Source organism: Ylistrum balloti, unplaced genomic scaffold (assembly GCF_031769215.1).
Source record: "Ylistrum balloti isolate Yb309-2 unplaced genomic scaffold, AGI_CSIRO_Ybal_v1 Utg369810, whole genome shotgun sequence".
NCBI classification, from domain to species: Eukaryota; Metazoa; Mollusca; class Bivalvia; order Pectinida; family Pectinidae; genus Ylistrum; species Ylistrum balloti.
The window spans coordinates 526,354-548,531 of record NW_026781983.1 but is presented as its reverse complement, the minus strand read 5'-3'; the positions used below and the strand labels follow the sequence as shown (position 1 = coordinate 548,531).

Below are 22,178 nucleotides of genomic sequence, written 5' to 3'. Positions count from 1 at the left end.
GTTCCTCAACATTAACTCGATCATACAGTCACACCTTTCTTTTATATGAATATTCATTTTTACAGTAATGTTTGTGATGATAAATGCAGCATCATGGTCGGTAACATTTCGCTCAATCTGGATAACATTGCAAGAGTATCATAGGACCTACAAGTGTGGAGGAAGTAGCAGTTTGACTAGTTGGTTTAGTAATCACATTTTTCCTCATTGTAATAAGATAAAGTATTTCCTAAATCTTTACTAACATTTTCAATAAGTCAATATTTAAACCTCCTGTGATAGCATCGTATGAAGTTTCTTCGAATGTAATATCGGGGTGAATAGACATAAGGTCTTGGTATAAAAGGGTTATCATACGGTATGAACAGACATAAGGTCTTGGTATAAAGGGGTTATCATACGGTATGAACAGACATAAGGCCTTGATATAAAGGGGTTATCACACGGAGTTAATTAGACGTAAGGACTTTGAGTGGTTATCATACAATAAATGATAAGATAAGTAGGTTCATATTGTATGTATACACTGTCGCCATAGTATATATACCCACTTAAATCCATTTCAATCTGATAGTTGTATTGTAACTTGACTCCAGACCGTCAGTGTGGAAATAATGACAAAACATTTTATGAGTTTTTTTATTTTCAAAACAATTAAGAAAGAAATAGATAAATAAATGTGATTTTGCTGTGTGGCACGAGATCTCTATATTACATACGACTACTTTTGTTTGATTGGCCGGTAGATATAGTCAGTGACATGTGCAGAAAGGTTATTTAGTGAATTTGAATTTCACTTCCATTTTCTGACATTTTTATGAACATATTTCCATCTCGGGTCCAGAAAGGGTGATTTTGTTTTGGCATGCCGGAGTTTGATAAGCTCACTGATCACTGTCTGGCGTTTTCTGGTAAGTGGTTCAACGATCATAGTTCCATTTTTGTTTCGCGTCAGTTTCCATTTTCTCTCTAAAATATTTTGACGGTCATACATGTGTAACGGGGTTCGTCGTTACTTAGAGTTTTTGGCCTAATCATTTGATATTGTTTATATTAGGTTTGTACTTATTGTCATTTGGTATTCTATTTGTCAATTTTATGCAAATGACTATTCGATCTTGTCATTCTCAGTCAGTTTATGTGGCATCAGTGGTGATGTGTGCGTTCGCTGTTGTGTGTAAAATATCCACAGTAAGCAATGTCCTAAGCTTTGTTGTCAATTAATTGCCAATAAGTAGACTATATATAATTTAATATTAAGATATCAATACAATGTAAACAAAACAAAATAAAAAATGAAAAACATGAACGATTCAACTATATCCAAGGTGATGGAAACTTTCAACGAAATATCTAATTTTAAAGTTACTACATGTATGACGGTCAACGGAGAGAGTCGCCATTTATAAGGGGTCTCGCATTCTTGTTCCTTATCATACTGACTGACACTCTAGATGAATAACTAAAACGACCATGGTACGATACGCTCGGGAATGTTTTGAATATGATCTGAAATCTAAGATGTCCTGTAATATTTACATGTAATATTGTCGCTCTGTTTTTATAAGACAACATCTAATCGTTACATCATATCAAAGTTAGTTCTGTAGCCGAATATTTTCTGTCTGTATTAAGTTGTTACATATATAAACTTGTCACTGAAAACTTCTATCGTTTATCATGTGTTGATTTAAATATATTTTATTATCAGTAACAGACAAATGGACCGGAGACAAATTCTAACAACCTATCAACTGTTCTTAAATAAATTACAAATAATTAATATACTGCACGTGATACATATCTATACTATAAACATGAAATTAGGTCATTCATAGACGTGCGTAAGTTTACTAATGGATCATTTTCTCAAAAGGAGACAAAGCTGAGAAGATAGAAAGAACAGACGAGAAAAAGAGATTATATAGATTTGATATCAATTCAGTGCCGACTGCAAACAGTTCCGAATCAGGTTTTATTAAAACTCTTTGTTTGTTTTACAAAATTTTGAATAGATTTGACAAAAGTACAATTAGTTTCATATGAGTAAACATCACTGTCTCCACATAAGATAATTTCTATTCTAAAATCTACGTCTAAATCATACAGAGTATTAAACAATATACGCCTATAATTAGATAATATTCACCTGAACAAAAGAAAGTCTAAAAAATACTAAAATTAAAAACAAGAACAAACAAAAAACGACATATCATTTACAAATTACAGTATATATGTAAAACTATATAAAAAAGAACCCCACACTATCTATGTTTAAACATTTCTTTGAGAACATCGCCGATACTCTGCACTGTCATTGTACGTTATTTTGGTTTGCACTTCAGATCTAGTAAGAGTTGTCTTTCCTGTTGCTGAGGTTAAACGTCAAAGCGGCTATATTTAGATATTAGAGTCATGTGATGCGTGTAAGCGTATATAAATGTAAACATTTGCGTTGTAGCTGAAAGGTTGATTTTGTCAAACAATGCTGTGGAGTAACGCTCTTGGATCTGTATATGTTTTTTCTGAACTACAAATACTCCATCTTCACAAACAATATCATTTCGCTTTATAGGATAGTTCTATTTCGTCGTTTAAGATGAAGTGGGGACTGTCATGTCTGAAAACTGGAGCTACAGGTAAGTACTTGTTTAGCGCGTACACAAATAATAACACTCATTCTCAATAAAGTGCTTCAATGAAAAAATTGTACAGATAACAAACTCTTTTGTGAGTAAATGTTTTCGCAAAATAATTTCTAAAAAAAGAAAGAAGTCAATATGTCTGTTTTGATAGGAATAATATTTGAAAGTTTATTAAATCCTAATTGTTTTGAATCTTTAAGAAAAATGTTTGACTAACATGTCAATACTGAGTTATTTACCTTTTCATTGAGGAAACTTAGATTTTAAATGTGTAAATGTTTTGGAAATAAACTCGGTCACACGAATTCAAACGTGCAGATCTTCAATTCTCAAATGTTGCTAGAGAGAAATTATCATTTAAAACAATGATTTTGTGATGCAATATAATGTTATGACATAAATCATATTTATATAAGTAACAAGAATTTCAATGTGTTATGCAGAATTTCTTTATAAATACATTTCACAATTACAAGTTAAATATTCATATCGTAACAATTTTGAAATAAATAAATGAATAGTGTATTTATATTTTGTAGAAAATACAATTAAAAATACCTTATAATTAAGTGTCGAGGAAATCTCATTTTATGCAATATCTAATTACCATATCGAAGGTTTTTTTTTTTTTTTTGAAATTGAACAAAAAATTGTTTATCTTGTATTTCTATATGCAAAGAACTGAATTCTCCTGTATGGCGGAGAGTGATGGGTATTTTGACTTAGTCTAAACCAGGCATAGGAGTGCAGGGCCGAGGGGCGCTCCCCAACAGGGAGTTTGTCCATCAAAGCTTAAAAAGAATCAGGATAATGCTGTTTTGTTTTTTGTTTGTTTTTGCTTTTTATTAATGATATGTATTCAGCAGCATATTTGCGTAAGTTGAGCTAAAAATTGTCTACGAAGAATTCATATTTAATTAAATTTTATGATTGATTGGAAATGTAGATTGCGGTCGTTATTTCAAATTCTAAATTTTATCACTAGATAAATAAAAACTAAAAACAGTGGGATCGTGCTACATACGATGCGATACCCAACCTGGCCTTACGTACTTAATAGAATGAGAACTAGAGATCATCTGAAGGTAGTAAAAGTCGATGAAATAACGAGTTAACAAAATCACTGGATCTGATTTGAGGTGTAGCCCCAATTATTTTTATGAATACTAACATACAATATCCCCAGTTCGTACCTGATTGAAGTGTCTTAGACTTTAAGACTGTGTGATGATGAACATTACAGTTTATTATTCTCGCAAAAAGTGAACACTTGGGCAATTTTAAGGGATGGTAGCATTGGTGGTTGAATTATTCCATTTATCGAGAATAGCTGAATATAGGAAAAACCCTCTCCTAAATATAGTAACAGAATGTGTATTTTTATTTGTACTACAGAACAAAATAGAACTAACGGAAATCACCTCTTCTATAAATAAAGACTAATTAAGTTTATGGCCTGTCTATAATCTATCGTATTCTTTTAATTTTAAAAATTAGAATCTAGAGTTTTATACAGATTCGAATGAATGAAATTAGAAAATAGAAACAAATAAACGCAAAATATTATTGTATGATATAAGTCAACCAGACTTAAGAAATATACTGAAATATGAATACTTTTTATCGCATTATAGCAGAAATTTGATAAAACGATTTTATAGTTATATCGATATTTAACGCGTTTCATATATGTTTGGTGTTATACATACGATAAAATGTTCCCGCGGCCCCACCACAGTTAGAGACTCTACTACGTAATAGTCATTCAACGGGCGGTCATTATTGTCTGTTAGTGGAAGTTGTGTTCTGAAATGTTTATATATCTGTCGTTTGTAGCACCGCATTGACCGGTTGGCAATTTCTGATTTTTTTCCGAACTCGCGACAATTGTGTACATACTCTCTTCTTATATTGTATCGTCTAAATAACAGTTTTTTTTTTAATATTCCATATATAATACCTAATTATGTATATTACATTGATAATGGTAACAAAGTCTTGCCCCAGAGTATACTGTATAGATTAACAACAGCGCTGGTTTCACTCAACCTTTTCTTACGCATTGTCACTATCCGTAGTTATATTAGTTCTAACAACTTCCGGTGAAAGTAAGTATAATTAATGTATTTTACTGGTCCTTTGATGTAATTGCCGGGCTATCTGGATGGTTATGAGAGTTAGGCGACTTGTCGTTAAGGATAGACCAAATCACTCCCGCACTTCTTTAACTATCGTATAATTTGCATGTAAAATGAGATGTAAAATATGTACTATACTACTTTATTATCATCATCATTATTATTGTAGCGTTTCGGTCAATCAATGGTTATCTTTCACGTTTTACTGTCATATTTGATCGTTCAGGACAAATATATTTTAAGGCGTACGTAACCGTTAACATCAAATGGACAGGTCAATTTGACATCATTAAAGTAAATTAGGTATAATCAACGTGTGGACACACTTTTACAATTCAAAACAAACGTGTTGATAGTGCATGAAATAACCAACAAGATATTTGAATGGACAAGTTAATTAGGTAATGTTTTAAAATGGCACCCCCTTCATCTCGTTTCACAACGGACCCCCGACGACGATTGAAGTGTACGCAATTATATATTGCGTTTACATTTCAACTTTATATATCGTGACTTTTAACTATATGGCTTTACGAATTTTCATACTTTCCTGTTAGGAATCCACAGATAGGAATATGATCTATATAAAATGATTTATTCATGATGAAATTAAAACACGGCTCTGGTTTAAACTTGCATGCTCCTACAAATTAAATATCCGTCTTTATTACAAATATATGACTGGATATCAAATTTTATTTCAGTTCCCTTAAAGGAAGTCCAAAATGTTGCGTTGATCGGTGCTTCTCTTGTACATGTGGATTCCAATCTACTATATTTAAACGAGAGTGATGAACCCGTGGAAGCAAACTTCACGTTTCCTCTGGATACCAGCAACGCTGTGTACCGATTTCAAGCAGAAATCGATGGACGAGTGATCGTTGCAGAATGTCAAGAAAAATCAGAGGTATCGATTATATGGTATTGCAGTTATTTCCCTTTGTATCCATGTTCATCAACATCGAACGAGTCATAAATGACGTCACAATTATATATAGATGTATATTTTACACAGACCTTTTCTTAAGTAAGTGCATTGTAGTATGATATGTATAATACGTATTGGTACCGCATATATAATCTTATTATCATATATTATTTATCGTTAATTTATGATTTATTATTTATATACTGTATATATAGAGTGCCCCTAATGTACTCATGTAAAGACGATATTATTTATTAATTGGAAATTAGTCGAACCGCCTATGGTTTAACTTTCATTTCTAACATAACTAGGTCATTTTACTTATTTGACCACAAAAAGTATTCTGAAATGTCGATTGTTAGGTATTATTTTCTTGAAAACTCATTTCAAACAACTTCTCCAGTTTCATGGGTTCTAACTCAACTATTCAGAAAATGTTGTTCTTTCTTTCGTTGCCATTGGCAACGTATTGAAAAACAAAAATGTTTGTTCCTTCTTCGACGGTTTTTATTTGATTCGTAATATATATACATTGTAATGAAGTTGCCGTCGAAGCCCATGAACCTCTTCTCTAAGCGATGTTGATGACCTAAAATGGTTATAATACTGTTGAATTATTGTAGTATTTTATTTTCGTTGGAACCATCAATTCCACGCATTCATATATCCACGAGTTAGTTGAAATTGATTCATTATATATCTATATATTTTCCACAAAATTAATTGTCCATAAACACAACATTTTTTTCTCGAAAAACCATGAAAATTGAGCCCCGTAAAAAGATACGAATTTTACAGTACATGAAATACTTTTCTTTCAGGCTCGCGATACCTACCAACAGGCTGTTGAAAGTGGACACACAGCTTTATTGCTGGAGGAGCACGATGATACGAACGATGTGTTCGTGTGTCGTGTCGGTAACCTGCCACCTAAGGAAAGAGCTTTATTGAAGATATGTTATGTGTCTGAACTCCCGCATGACCCAAGTGGAGCTCTTAGGTTCACACTTCCGACCGTGCTGAATCCACGGTATGGAGTCGAAAGCGATACAGGTAACGTCAGTCACTGATGCCTTCGGAACATATACGTACATCACATTCAGTATCAAAGGCGTGTTTAAGGTACCAGGACGATGTACTAAGCATATATATTAGTTAATCATATGCAAGCAGACAAGTGTTTTTATTTGTCTCTCATTCACTTTAATGTTTAATGATAATCAGTAATCTGGAACAAAAAATAGAAATGACTTGTTTTAATCTATATCTTCCCATACTGAACTGCCATGTACTGCATTTCAACAACACAAATCATATGAACTTATAACCAAGGCACATTCATAAAATATTGTCATAGAATATTTTTTTTATTATATTGGAAAACATCTTTTGAAATACGAAGTGTGGGACTTAGAAGATAATTGTAACAAAAGATAAGCTAGGAATACAGTCACACCAGACGTGGTCACACCATACGTTCTGCGCCAGAAAAAAGGCAAAACATCACATCTGATCATTGTCTTTTAAAACTGACTTATATATTTGATGTTATTGCAAAGAGAATTCTTGAAATTATGATTTTTTTAGGACCGGTGAACACAAGTACAGATGTCGTCTGCGTCAACCCCGGAAGTTACGAAATGAATTTAGACATCACCGTTCAGAGCCAGCACACTATCTTGAGCATCGTTTCGGAGAAAGACCAATTACAACTTTCCCCCAGCAATGACCAACACGTGTGGAAAGTATGTCGTCTTGTGTAAATTTACTTATTACGTCATTCATTTGAATGCTAATTAGTTCACGTGATAGGGGAATTTTTGTACCCCAGAATTGTTTAAACGAAAATCGTTTTGAACAATCGGTAATATAAAAGTGAAGTGAAGGGCGCTATAACAGGTCTTCCTTATTAACCAAATGACATTATATGGAGAGTTTCCTCCCTGGATCGTATTTCTAATTTATCACAAAACTGCCATATCATCAGTTTAATGGCACACATTGTATAAATTGTGACGTCACAAATTCATGGCGTCAAATACCTGATGACTTCAACAAAGAAGAGAGATACGCTATTAAAATAAAGTCATTTTAGATTTTATACCAGGTATACAAATTGTTTTTTCATGAATGTTTGCATAGGTTTTAAACTCATGTCATCAACAGAATCTTACATTAGGTTTTTTTTTATGTGAGGTTTAAGAAAAGTCATGACTTTAGTTTTTGTTAATTGTTTTTATTTCTTGGGCTTGATAAATGAAAATTTCTTTGACACGTGTAATACATCTCATCATCCTCGATACTCAGGGGTTACACTCACTTTCGCTCTCTGCGCCCCTGAAACATGTCATCGCAAAATTGACGGTTCCATGTGACACACTTTGTAAACATGACTAGTTTGATTATTTGATGTACATCAAACGGTATATTGTAATGGTTTTGAAGTTGTGTGCCGCTCCTTTGTAGCCTTCCAAAGGAGCATATCAGCCTGTTATTGGTCAGGGGTTTTTTCTCCTGGAATCCATTAAAAATTACTTCGTTTGTTCCTTCAATTTTGCAATGACATCTTCCATGGGTGCAGAGAGCGACAGTGATCGTAACCCCTGAAGTATCAAGTATGAAACTTCATATGAAATGAACATTCCTTTACGATATTCTTTAATACTCTGTGTCATGTATTTTTTTGAAAATAATTATTTTTATGGTTCAACACATATTGACCAATCAGAAGACATATTTACTAACTTCTGATTACTTGTATTACGAAAATATAAGTAAATATTCAAAATCTCGGATATTTTACTTTTTGCTTGATTACTCCGTATTTGAACAGAGCGAAAACCGGCGATGAGGTACTGATCACATTTCAATGTTAGATATATGAAAATTACAAGATTTCTTGACTTGTGGGGCACGTGCACCTCCCCGTCTTGATCTTGATTTTTTCTTTCGATTACTTCGGATTTTCCTCATTTGCCTCCTAGAAGGACGAAACAGCTGTATAATGTAGCATCACTGACGAGTCCTAGAAGGACGAAACAGCTGTATGATGTAGCATCACTGACGAGTCCAGCTGTAGAAGCATCACTGACGAGTCCTAGAAACAGCTGTATGATGTAGCATCACTGACGAGTCCTAGAAGGACGAAACAGCTGTATGATGCAGCATCACTGACGAGTCCTAGAAGGACGAAACAGCTGTAAGATGTAGCATCACTGACGAGTCCTAGAAGGACGAAACAGCTGTATGATGTAGCATCACTGACGAGTCATTGAAGGACGAAACAGCTGTATGATGTAACATCACTGATGAGTCATTGAAGGACGAAACAGTGTTATGATGTAGCATCACTGATGAGTCCTAGAAGGACGAAACAGCTGTATGATGTAGCATCACTGATGAGTCCTTGAAGGACGAAACAGCTGCATGATGTAACATCACTGACGACTCCTAGAAGGACGAAACAGCTGCATGATGTAGCATCACTGACGAGTCCTAGAAGGACGAAACAGCTGTATGATGTAGCATCACTGACGAGTCCTAGAAGGACGAAACAGCTGTATGATGTAGCATCACTGACGAGTCCTAGAAGGACGAAACAGCTGTATGATGTAGCATCACTGACGAGTCCTAGAAGGACGAAACAGCTGTATGATGTAGCATCACTGATGAGTCATTGAAGGACGAAACAGCTGTATGATGTAACATCACTGACGACTCCTAGAAGGACGAAACAGCTGTATGATGTAGCATCACTGATGAGTCCTAGAAGGACGAAACAGCTGTATGATGTAGCATCACTGTCGAGTCCTTGAAGGACGAAACAGCTGTATGATGCAGTTTAATTCATTGTTTAGTTCTACTGTATCTAACTCTAAAGTTGTAGTTAAAGGTATTGTTCAACTGAGTATCTTTTGTACAATCTTTCTATCGTCAGGCAAGTGTCAAGTTCGGTCAAGGAACCAAAGTTGATCATGATGTTTCTGTCTTGATCACGTACAAGGATATGCACCAACCGCAAGCGATAGTAGAACGAGGGGTCAAAGATCAAGGTAAGCACCTGGGCAAGCGTTATTGAACAAAATCAAAGGATATTTGGCAAACAGGTAAATCATGTATAGTCCCTCTCCCTAGATTTAACAATAGGTCATATTTATTGTATGGATGCGAAACTTCAATAGGAGTTTGATTAAAAGTACTTGCATGTTCAGACAGAGATTTGATAATGTATATGAGGATCATTATAGAAATGTAACGGGAAAAATATGATGAATTGTCACTCCATTATATTTACAACAGAAAACAATAAACAGACGCAAGTGTCCTCGCATTTCAATCAGAGGTTAGAATGAGAAATGCACTTTAAAAACGTCCGTTCGTACATGAAAATGTCAACACACGTAACAGAATAAAGTATAATTTTATCTCAACATGATCGTTTTATTTGTTTTAATCTTTTTCCTTTTTTAGGCAAAGGAATGCTCAGCTTGGACGTGTTGATGCTCAGTTTTTATCCAGAGATTGATCCAAAGTTTACAACAACGCACGCAGAACTTATCTTCATAGTTGACCGCTCAGGTATGTAAAAAAAACACCGAGTCAAGTTAATCCGAGAACGTAAGGCTCGAAAAAGTAACTAGGTGAAAGAAAAGCATATTTGGGGGGTTAGATAGTTAAATTAAATAACGAAAGGAAGCTCGCACATGTACAAGGTCGGTTAAAAACGAAAATACAGTATGTCGTGTGAGCTCGAAATGTAACTGGTTAAATAAGATCGCATATGTATTGGGTTGAATAATCTAGAAAATGTAACAGGCCGATTCAAGTAGAAAATGCAACAGATAAATGTCAGGGGTTTGTTAAGATCGTAAATAAGCAACGTGGACTTTAACAATTATGTAGCGTGATAGGCAGTTACATTGCATATTGACATCTAAGCTCTTTAAACTGATATGGAATTTATTAAGCATTATAGCACATTTGAGTTATTGGTAGTAATAATTAAGTCAAGAGATTGTTAGGAATTGACTTCCCTTTCGAGAAATACAACAAAAATACTGTCTCGTTAAAATTCACACAAAATCAATTATTTCAGTTTAGATGTCCTTCTATCTTATTTTTTGTTATTGTGAGAAATCGGCAAGTACATGTATGTCATAACTATTATTTGTTTTTATCATTTTTCATTAAAAATTCTAATGAAAGCTATTGGTTGAAGCCAGAAAGCAATACGTAAAGGTTTCATGATTTGGAACTGGTCAACCTTTCTGTGCATGCATGCCTCGTTTATATTCATTCAGAATATAAACATGTACTTGGCGTTCTTTTGAAGTTATATCATATATATAAGAATTTATTGTAGATGAAGGTGCTGTTCTGTAGTATGTCTTTTGTGCAATCATTCACAAGACAGTTAAAATAAAAGGATGTGTAGATTACTGGTACATTCGGTCTAATCATAAGAATGTCTATATTTGTCAAAATACATCTCGGAGGAAAGCATTCTATAGAATAGTATAGAACAATATAGACACATTGAAAATAATTTGTCTAACTTTTCCATTTTAGGATGATTTATTTTTTTAAAAAAGTGACACAAAATCTTTTCAAGTTTGAATTCCATTCTGAAGCAGCACTAATGCTAAGAACAAGAGGCATACCTTTTTGATACATAAAATTTCAGGCAGTATGGAATGGCATGATAATATTGGCAATGCTCGGGATACCCTTCTCCTGATGATCAAAAGTCTACCTGTTGGATGTTTCTTTAATGTTTATAGCTTTGGAAACAACTTTAGCATCTTATTTGACAAGTAAGTATTTCGCATTACCGAAAATATGGAAATATTTTGTTGATCAGTTTCCTTAAACGCCATTTATGTTTGTAATCTGATTAATTTAGGAATATTGCAATTTACAAATGAAATGCTTTGAAATAAGAAATGAGCCCTCGATGACAATAATTGTGATTGAAACACCATTTAGAAGTTTTTTTTATAAGAAACCAATCACGTTTGTACTTACTAACATTTGATAGGGGGTATACAATAGTGTTTGTTGTCTGATTTAACTAAGGTAGCCTATTATTGAAACTTAATGTCCACAGGAATTTAGCCAGCAGTGTGGAATATAACGAGGAAAACATGAACTACGCCTTAGATTATGTACAGAAGATGAAGGCAGATATGGGTGGTACAGAAATTTTGAAACCACTTCAGGATATGTATTCGAAACCCGGCCTTCCCGGCTACCCCCGACAGGTACTTACAACTATACAACTAAAAGAACAAACTAATATGCTATGGGGATGTCAATTTCCATGTCTACTCTTTCTCGTGTCACATTCAACCGGTAATCTCAACTGTGAATAAACTTAGTCACAGTAGGATCGTTTGGGAACAAATCAACATTAAGACAATCAAGTCTTAAATTACGTAATGTGAAGGTTTTCATATATGGTAAAAGGTCTTGAAATAAGAAAGTTTTGAATTTGCGTAAATTACTAAAAAAAATCATATAATTTCATTGAGCTGAAATTTCCAAAAGTATTATAGTTAACTTCATATCTGTTTATTGTTTCGTGGATATTTCAATTCATTCAATAAAATCGTGAATTCAATTAAATCGAATCCACCACCACAAGTAACGATTTTACAGGATGGAATTGATCACCCTGTTGTTATTATATCCTTGAAAATAGTGACAAATAACACATCTAAATCAGAAATTCTTTACCATTAACATCATAATCTGGCGTTGAACTTTGTTTTCCGTTGTTTTGTCAAGATGAAATATATATTGCTTCTAACATAACTGAGGATACTGACATTTGTATTGAATTTTAAGTAGTTTAACATATATACATAGGTACGTGTAGGACCATTTTGATGAAAATTATGTGGAAGTGTTATGGTCGCAATGATCTCATTAGGAAATATTCTATTTATTTGTGTGAAACTCAATGTATTTGCTTTTTAGTTTGCCTGCTGATTCTGTTGTTGTGTTACCGGCTCGCTTGGCTGTGGTCCATATGGATTACAAAAATAGATTTCTTCAACACGGGTTTTATTTTTTTATTTTCTCTCTTCCGGAAAATCTCTACTGCTAACCAAAATTCAACCCGGCCGCCGTAAAAGACGGAACGGGTACATACTAATACAACAAAATGATACACGGGTTTATAATATCCGGAATGTTATAATTTAATCCGCCTCTACCTGACCAGTAACTATAAACATAACAGTTGTATACCTTGCTTGCATTAGAGAACATGACATTGCTTACTTTGATTGACCAAGTTTACGTGGCGGGTGCCGCCGAGAAGACACTCACTCTTTTGAATCACCTGGTTATATCATCCTTGTACTTTTTCAGGAGTCTCCGTGTAAATCTTTCTTTTGTTCATATTTTGTCCTAGTTGTATGGAAGTTGAGTTTGGATTACGATTATTGTTGATATTATTGTATATGATATAGTTTGTGGTATTAGTTAGTTTCGTTTCATCTGCAATCCGTATGATCATGTAACCATACATATGTGTAATTCCGGTGTAATACAGCATGGCGAGTAACCTAATGCAACGTGTGTTTGTTGTGGCTGTTTAACCAGTTTAGACATTGGTCAACAATTATATATTGACATGTTGGTATTTTCATGATTTTTAATTTTTTTTAGGTGATCCTTCTGACGGATGGACAAGTTTGGAATATTTCTGACGTTCTGGAGATTGTCCGTAAAAACAACCACACCACAAGGTTGACATTGTTTTTTTGTTTTTTTTGCTTTTTTGTTTTTTGTTTTTTGTAAAGCGGCTATAAAACTATAAGACATTGAAAGACTGAAAATTGAGGGTGGGGAGACTCTGAAATGCTTAATAACATTTTAAAATATAACGTTTGTCCACATGTGATCAGGTTGTTTCTAAATTGATATTTTATGTATACCGTGTCAAACTTACCAACTGGTCATTGTATGGAGGACGTTTGACGTGAAACCATTCAGGATACAAAATGTTGGCATGTTATGAGGTTATTTAGAAGATCAGATTATCAAGCTGGTCTTTCTTGATTTGGTCAGTTTGACTGATAATGGAGTAAATTGAACATAAATAAAGCCAATAGTTCAATAGAATACACATCAGTCTTAGAAAAGAAACATGGAAAAAAGTTCAGAAACAGGGGTTGTTTGAGACTTGTGTTTATCTATTAATTGTTTGAATTCCTTTCCAATATATTTCAGGATGTTCTCTGTTGGAATCGGTGATGGTGCATCTACAGCCCTGGTGAAAGGACTAGCAAGAGCCGGGAAAGGACGTGCTGAGTTTGTTAAGGGAACTGACAGATTGCAAACAAAGGTTGTACATGAGCAATGAGTATGTTTTTCCACTGTTATTGAGATTGGATTCGTAATACATATTAACAAGTATCTATGTTTGCAAAATGAAAACAACAAAAAAAAAAAAAAAAAAAAACACGCATATATGCAATTATAGGACGACAAATTAGCATGCTGTTGAAATACAAACATATAGAAGGTTCTTTTCGCGGGGATGGTGTTCGCTGTTTCGCTGTTAAGAAATCGTGAAAATATGAAAATGCTAATGCAACAAACAAGCAATATGACAAGAGATATCGTGTTTGGCATAAACCTCCACAAAATTTGTGATTTTACTTCAGAATTACTGACTAGGAATATCTTTACCGCCGTATATATGTAAACGGTTTACAAACACAAATATTACTCTATTTAAGAGGACATCGTTGAAACCAAAAAAGAATATTTTACAAAACAATAATTAATTCCGCTATTTTAAATTCTGCTCGAGGAATTTTACAAATGCATTATAACTTCTAACTTTCGTCCACAGGTAGTGTCACTTCTAAAGAGTGCCATGCAGGCAGCCGTTACCAACGTGCAAATGGAACTAGAGCTTCCGCCGGACGTTATTGGAACGATTGTCCCACATGATTGTCAGTCGATATTTAGCGGAGAGGAGCTGATTATGTACGCTGTGTTAAAAGGATCCGAGTCTATGGTGTGTTAACCGAAGACGGAAGATCACTTTTATTTCGTTATGTCAAATAGACCATGTTTGCGACATTGCTTCTATATTCTTTCTGTGATGTGCTATTATACCAAATATGTTCTTGAAACTATTCTTTGTTATTATTATTCAAAATTATCGATTATTTATTTTTCTGTGATATTGATATGAAGGACCATCTAATATCACAAAATAAACAAATTCTACTTATAGTTGAATAATTCGTATTATTATTTGTTGTTTTTTTTTAACTTTGAGGTCGTTGTCTTAGATGGGATCATATAATTTGCTGTTCCTCTTTTTCATTTGGCACCCTTATATTTGGAATTGCGTCAACAAATGATAATGTTGTGCATTTGTAATAGGACTGGACATACGGGAATATTGTTTTACGAGGCAACATCGAAAACCACACATTTGAGCACAAACTAGCTTTCCGGGGACAACACCAGGAGCAAAATGTGGATACATCGCTTCCGGTTCACAGGCTTGCAGCCAAAGCTCTCATACAGGAACTTGAGGATGAGGAATCGGCACCAGGTATATGAACATTCATTCAAATCTTGAGCAATTGGTTTGTGTCAGTCTAAGTGAAGAGTGTATTTAAAATGTTATTGATTAACACATGCAATTAATCTACATTGTGTTGTACAATTTTGCATAGTTATCAATTTAATAGTTATATTGTGTTGCTAACTCATAGATGTACATTTCCAATGAACGCAAATACAGAGTTAAATGAATAATGTTATTCCTTTTGACATAATAGACGTTTGTAAAACGCACACTATTGACTCTTGATTGGCTCTCTATCCATATAGTAATAAGGCTGTGATGTTCATAATAATTTTATTTACTTCAGCCTTCAACAAATATAGATAAATATCGCCCGTGTCGAGAATGTAAATCTATTTCTCATGATAAAATCATAGGGTAATCGCAATATAATTAAATCAAATGAAACATGCTTCCAGTTTTTTTTATTTCTCCACTCGAAACTTGTTTAGCATAATAAGAACAAATTTAACCTCCATTACATTACATCAATAGCCTGCGATGCATCTTTAGATAGTGTGTCATGTACATCAATTTTGATCGTGTGATCAGTTTACAAACCAAAATAAAAGAAATTTATTTAATTACGTCATTTGGAATTGTTCTTGACATGGACTCATTCAGCAAACGCTAACAACAAAAAGAAGATCATACTCGCAAGCATAGCAACAAATGTCATGTCCAAGTACACATCCTTCGTCGGGGTCGACAAGCTCAGCAAGGTTCTTCAACCCTCACATGTAAGTACCGAAGATAGTACAAAATACACACAAGGGAATAGCACCGTTTAATACAAATATAGATATGACACATTAGAGTAAAACGATCAATTGAATTGCACTAAAACTGTTTAATTGATAGAAAAATAGGAATCGCTTGAAATGTCTATCATTTTGTATCATTTACAGAATATCACACCAATATAAAGGATCAGTTATGCAATATTGCATCTTTAACAAAGGACTATCACGTCATATAAGAAAGAATCAGTTGGATTTGTATTGTGCACCTGTTAGGTTAAACGACGTCACTGACAGAAAAAAATTCATTTGGACTGATGCCAATTTTGGCTTGAAATTGAAACAAAGATTTTATATAGTATAGCATTTGTTAGCCCACCATCATCCGTCCGTCCGTAAACAAATGCTGTTATCGCTATTTTTTGAGAATTACGTGATGGATCTTTCTCAAATTGCATAAGAAGGTTCCCTTTGGTCCCTAGTTGTGCCCATGTAATCTAGGGACTGATCAGAGAAACAAAATAGCTCACAAGCGGCCATGCTGGATTTTTACTTTGAAAGTTTGTTACCACTATTTCCTGTGAACTACTTATAAATCTTTCTTAGATTCCTTTTGGTCCCTTGTTATGCCTGTTTGAGTTTGAGACTCATCCATCTTGGATTTTGCCAAGTAAAGATTGTTATTTCTTAAGAAGTACTGATTGACTATCTCTCAAATTTCATACGTATGTTCCCTTTGGTCTCTCCTTGTGCTCGTTTGATTTTTTGACTGACCAAAAAAATAAAAACAAACAAAATGGCTTCCAGGCGGCCAGTTTGTATTTGGCAGGTAAAGATTATTACCACTATTTATGCAAAAGAATTTTCGAAACTATTATCATTAAGAGCAAAAACAGAGAAGAGAAAAGAAGGCAAAAGATCAAACATTCAAAGAGCATATAATGAACGTACAATGGTGGGCGCCAAAATTTTTCTCTGATCTCTTGTTAAACTTTTTGGGTCTCCGCTTGAGATGTTATTATGCACATCGCTTCAAATACCAACGGACATCGGTTTCACTGCACTGCTACTTGTATGACGTGTATGTTGGCCTGATAATTTCATCATAATTTTCGTTTGGTAACCAAATTTGTAATAATCGGTTTTGTCATAAATCATGATTGCAATCAAATATTTTAAACTCAATATCGATCAAATGTAAAATATGAATAAAGGAACGATTTACTCGAATACCCACATAAATAGGAATGGAAGTGATAAATCAGTTATTCACCCGAAGACACCAGACATACATATAAGAGACATGTCAAATAAATACCTCTCTTTTGCAGAGTTATGTTAAAAAAAACCCAGTCGCCGTCGGAATGTTTGGTGCTAGAGGTGGGACAAGCAATCTTCAAACATTTTGTGGAAGTATGAATAATACCCAGTTATTAGGAATTGGTATGAACATGTTCAGCGCAAGACCAGGAGGTATGTTCTGTGCAAAGAAAGTTATGGGAACTTTCGGGGCAGCATCGGACCGACATTCACAAATGGGTGGTTTAGGTGAAGGTAACACATTTGGGGGTCAGTCAGTGAATCCGTTTCCAGCGCCCACAACATTTGGATTTGGAGGAGGACCTGAACAAGCAGCAAATATGTTTGGAGGTAAACATGATTTCTGCCTTCATTTTAATAACAAAATTGAAATGTCCAAATAATATCGTTTGCAAAATTACACATGTTTTTTCTCCTATTGTGTAACATTGTCTAGGTGACATTTTCTTTTGTTTTTATTTGTACTGTAATACTTATTTTTGTTATGGTATCTGTTAGCAGTGATTTGAGGCAATATCGTAGATTTAGTCTACTTATCCTCATGAATTTGTTACTATGCAATTTCTCGTTATGTATGTATGTATGTATGTATGTATGTATGTATGTATGTATGTATGTATGTATGTATGTATGTATGTATGTATTTGTATATGTATGTATGTATGTATGTATGTATGTATGTATGTATGTATGTATTTGTATATGTATGTATGTATGTATGTATGTATGTATGTATGTATGTATGTATGTATGTATGTATGTAAGTATGTATTTGTATATGTATGCATGTATGCATGCATGCATGTATGTATGTATGTATGTATGTATGTATGTATGTATGTATGTATGTATGTATGTATGTATGTATGTATGTATGTATGTATGTATTTGTATATGGATGTATGTATGTATGTATGTATGTATGTATGTATGTATGTATGTATGTATGTATGTATGTATTATGTATGAATTATGTATGTATGTATGTATGTATGTATGTATGTATGTATTTATGTATGTATGTATGTATGATATGTATGTATGTATGTATGTATGTATGTATGTATGTATGTATGTATGTATGTATGTATGTATGTATGTATGTATGTATGTATGTATGTATGTATGTACGTATGTATGTATGTATACATGCATGCATGCATCCATGCATGCATGTATGTATGTATGTATGTATGTATGTATGTATGTATGTATGTATGTATGTATGTATGTATGTATGTATTTGTATATGTATGTATGTATGTATGTATGTATGTATGTATGTATGTATGTATTTTTGTATTTGTATGTATGTATGTATGTATGTATGTATGTATGTATGTATGTATGTATGTATGTATGTATGTATGTATGTATTTGTATGTATGTATGTATGTATGTATGTATGTATTTGTATATGTATGTATGTATTTGTTTATTATGTATGTATGTATGTATGTATGTATGTATGTATGTATGTATGTATGTATGTATGTATGTATTTGTATATGTATGTATGTATGTATGTATGTATGTATGTATGTATGTATGCATGCATGCATGCATGCATGCATGTATGTATGTATGTATGTATGTATGTATGTATGTATGTATGTATGTATGTATGTATGTATGTATGTATGTATGTATGTATGTATTTATGTATGTATGTATGTATGTATGTATTTGTTTATGTATGTATGTATGTATTTGTATATGTATGTATGTATGTATGTATGTATGTATTTGTATATGTATGTATGTATGTATGTATGTATGTATGTATGTATGTATGTATGTATGTATGTATGTATGTATGTATGTATGTATGTATACATGCATGCATGCATCCATGCATGCATGTATGTATGTATGTATGTATGTATGTATGTATGTATGTATGTATGTATGTATGTATGTATGTATTTGTATATGTATGTATGTATTTGTTTATGTATGTATGTATGTATGTATGTATGTATGTATGTATGTATGTATGTATGTATGTATGTATGTATGTATACATGCATGCATGCATCCATGCATGTATGTATGTATGCATGTATGTATGTATGTATTTGTATATGTATGTATGTATGTATGTATGTATGTATGTATGTATGTATGTATGTATGTATGTATGTATGTATGTATATGTATGTATGTATGTATGTATGTATGTATGTATGTATGTATGTATGTATGTATGTATAAAGAATCAAGTTCGTATATATATTGTTTTATTTTTTTTCAGCAAAACCTCTCCCGCCGACCTCTGTTCCACAGAAGACAAAACTAATCCTTTTACAGGGGTTTGATGGGTCATGGACACTTAATGAGGAACTAGCATCCTTCCTGAAGACAACATGCGCGAATCTCCAGCAAATCGCACCAATTCAGGTAAAAGTTACAATCAGCCTGCATTTATTGTTAACAAATCGTATTCTCTGAAATCTGATAACAATATAAATAAAAATTGCCACAGATGTTCACGGGAAAGAGATATTGCATGCAATTATACGGGAGTCGATTCTATATCTAATTCTAGTTAAAATTCAATTTTATTACTCAAGAAAAACTACAAAATTCCAAGAAAGAAATACTACGCGCAAATAACATTTCCAAAACCATATTGAATTTTAATTAAAAATTGAAATTAAACTAATATATTTCAGAACTACAACGTATGGGCGACCTGTTTAGCACTGGCCTGGCTGCATCTGAATGAATCGCTCAATAAAGACGAATGGGTGTTGATCGAGAGTAAGGCTCTCCAGTGGCTAAAATGTCAGGGCTTAACCGACGATGACGTCAATAATGTGTTTACATTTGCACAACACCAAATGAAAAACTTTTAATTGAAGGTTAGCCATGAAAAAATACTCCATTGACCAAATACACGATTCGAAAGCTAAGACGTTCAATGATTTAAAGTTCACTGTCTTTAAAATAAAATCCGCAACGGTCGTTTTGTTTGCACGTAGGAGCGAAAGATGACAGATATTTGGGCTATATTTTAGCGATTCTTATTTAATGATTATTGACAGAGTCTATGAAAGGTTGCCATTTCTATACATGCCATAGTAAATTTTGTAAAAATCAGTTCCAGTTCACAAAAATCCTTTCCTGGTATATTTATCAATTGTATCGTTTTATCAATAACTGTTATAATTCATTCATGTAGTATAATGATTCAATCTCTCAGATATGATATTAATCATATGGAATTCATTTTGTCAACAAAAAATCATCAACTGCGGAATTTTTTTATTCTCCAATAGTTTTTTTTTATTCTAAAACTTCAAATTTCATATATTTATAATGCAATCATCTTAAAACTATCGATGTCTAAAGTACTATTTTCAAAGGTAATGAATGTTTTTCACACGAAAACATCGCTGTGCGTGGATTATCCGTACACGTTGGTGTATGATGAACAGATTGAAATAAACAGATTGATGCTGATTTATTCAGCTCCAGCATGCACGAACACACTGAAGTACACATGTCAGATATGTGTTTCTGTACGTGCGTGCGTGTCGGTGTGTGCGCATGAAAGGGTATGTTACACTATCATTGCAGAAAAAATGTTCATTCGATTCTTTGAATACCATTTCCTAAATCGAGTAATCGAGTTATGTATTCACGTTATCTGGAGACTATACGAGTAAATATGTCTCCATTTTCACATCAACCTTTTGATTTAATCAATATCATGATGAAACTAGAATTAATGTATATATATTGAAGACTTTTAGAAATCCCAATATCAATATTGAGGAATTGTGTTACAGGCATCATCTTGTGTAAATAGTTATTAATTGTCCTGTGAAAATCACCTGTGTATCACGTAAGTGAGTAGTAGAACAAGTTCTTCAGGTTGTTAAGTATATCTATGATATCTAAATGTGTTATTTGGATAACTTCTTTATCACGTTGATCAGTAGAAAGAACAATGTTTAGCGCATAAGCAATGATGTATAATGCCCAAAACGGCAATGAATCAACATGTATATACCATAATCATTTGTGCACTAAGATCTTATTAGTGATAATAACATAGCAGAAATTATTAGAATTGGTCAATTGTTGGAAACACTGAACTATCGATTTGGGGAGTTTTTTTTATATTACCCAATGACATAAGCGTGTTTTTGGGATAAGCATGTTGGACTATTTGCTTGTTGTGAGCAACAATCAAACACATATTGGCCCTTTGCTCAGCTTGCTGAGAAACACACACTGTCATGAGGAAGCAGAAATATTACATCTTTGTCTATACGAATTAAGGGATATATCTTGGTTTCGTTGTTATTCTCATTATTACGTAATAAAATAAACCCATATGAATATACAGAATTGATATTGCATTCAGTAAATGGAGTGCGACAATAATGTATATATATAAAATTACACATTGCATGTTGAAAATGATAAATTCGTTACGTAAGACGCTTATGAACATATGTGTATTTTTCGTCTTATAATTGTAACATTTTCAAACCTTATGGTAAATTAACAACCGGTTTCAAAACAGGTAATTGTTATTTTCATTATTATGTTGAATATTAAACAATATCATATTCTGCAATATAACAGCAAGAATATACCATTCAACATACCAACATACATACCAACATACCAACATACCAACATAACAACATAACAACATACCAACATACCAACATAACAACATAACAACATACCAACATACCAACATACCAACATACCAACATAACAACATACCAACATACCAACATACCAACATAACAACATACCAACATACCAACATAACAACATACCAACATA

General features: G+C 33.2%; 1 protein-coding gene across 1 annotated transcript; it reads left to right on the top strand.

The window, feature by feature from the left end:
• Positions 1–2,482: 2,482 nt before the first annotated feature.
• LOC132544819 (von Willebrand factor A domain-containing protein 5A-like) lies at positions 2,483–21,891 on the top strand. The gene is made up of 16 exons (XM_060208465.1): positions 2,483–2,639; positions 5,488–5,690; positions 6,533–6,764; positions 7,299–7,456; positions 9,649–9,763; positions 10,182–10,289; positions 11,395–11,524; positions 11,818–11,971; positions 13,386–13,465; positions 13,950–14,064; positions 14,578–14,745; positions 15,120–15,294; positions 15,934–16,049; positions 17,381–17,699; positions 19,624–19,769; positions 20,045–21,891. The coding sequence occupies exons 1-16, from the start codon at positions 2,600–2,602 to the stop codon at positions 20,225–20,227; spliced, it is 2,442 nt and encodes an 813-aa protein (XP_060064448.1). The 5' UTR covers positions 2,483–2,599; the 3' UTR covers positions 20,228–21,891.
• The last annotated feature ends 287 nt before the right edge of the window (positions 21,892–22,178 follow it).

What these genes read in the sequence shown, in the direction of transcription:
- LOC132544819 (XM_060208465.1), top strand. Translation starts at nt 2,600, where the DNA reads ATGAAGTGGGGACTGTCATGTCTGAAAACTGGAGCTACAG. An exon ending in ATGACCAACACGTGTGGAAA is followed by an intron (nt 7,457 to 9,648) that starts GTATGTCGTCTT and finishes TTCTATCGTCAG; the next exon opens with GCAAGTGTCAAGTTCGGTCA. An exon ending in CTGACAGATTGCAAACAAAG is followed by an intron (nt 14,065 to 14,577) that starts GTTGTACATGAG and finishes TTTCGTCCACAG; the next exon opens with GTAGTGTCACTTCTAAAGAG.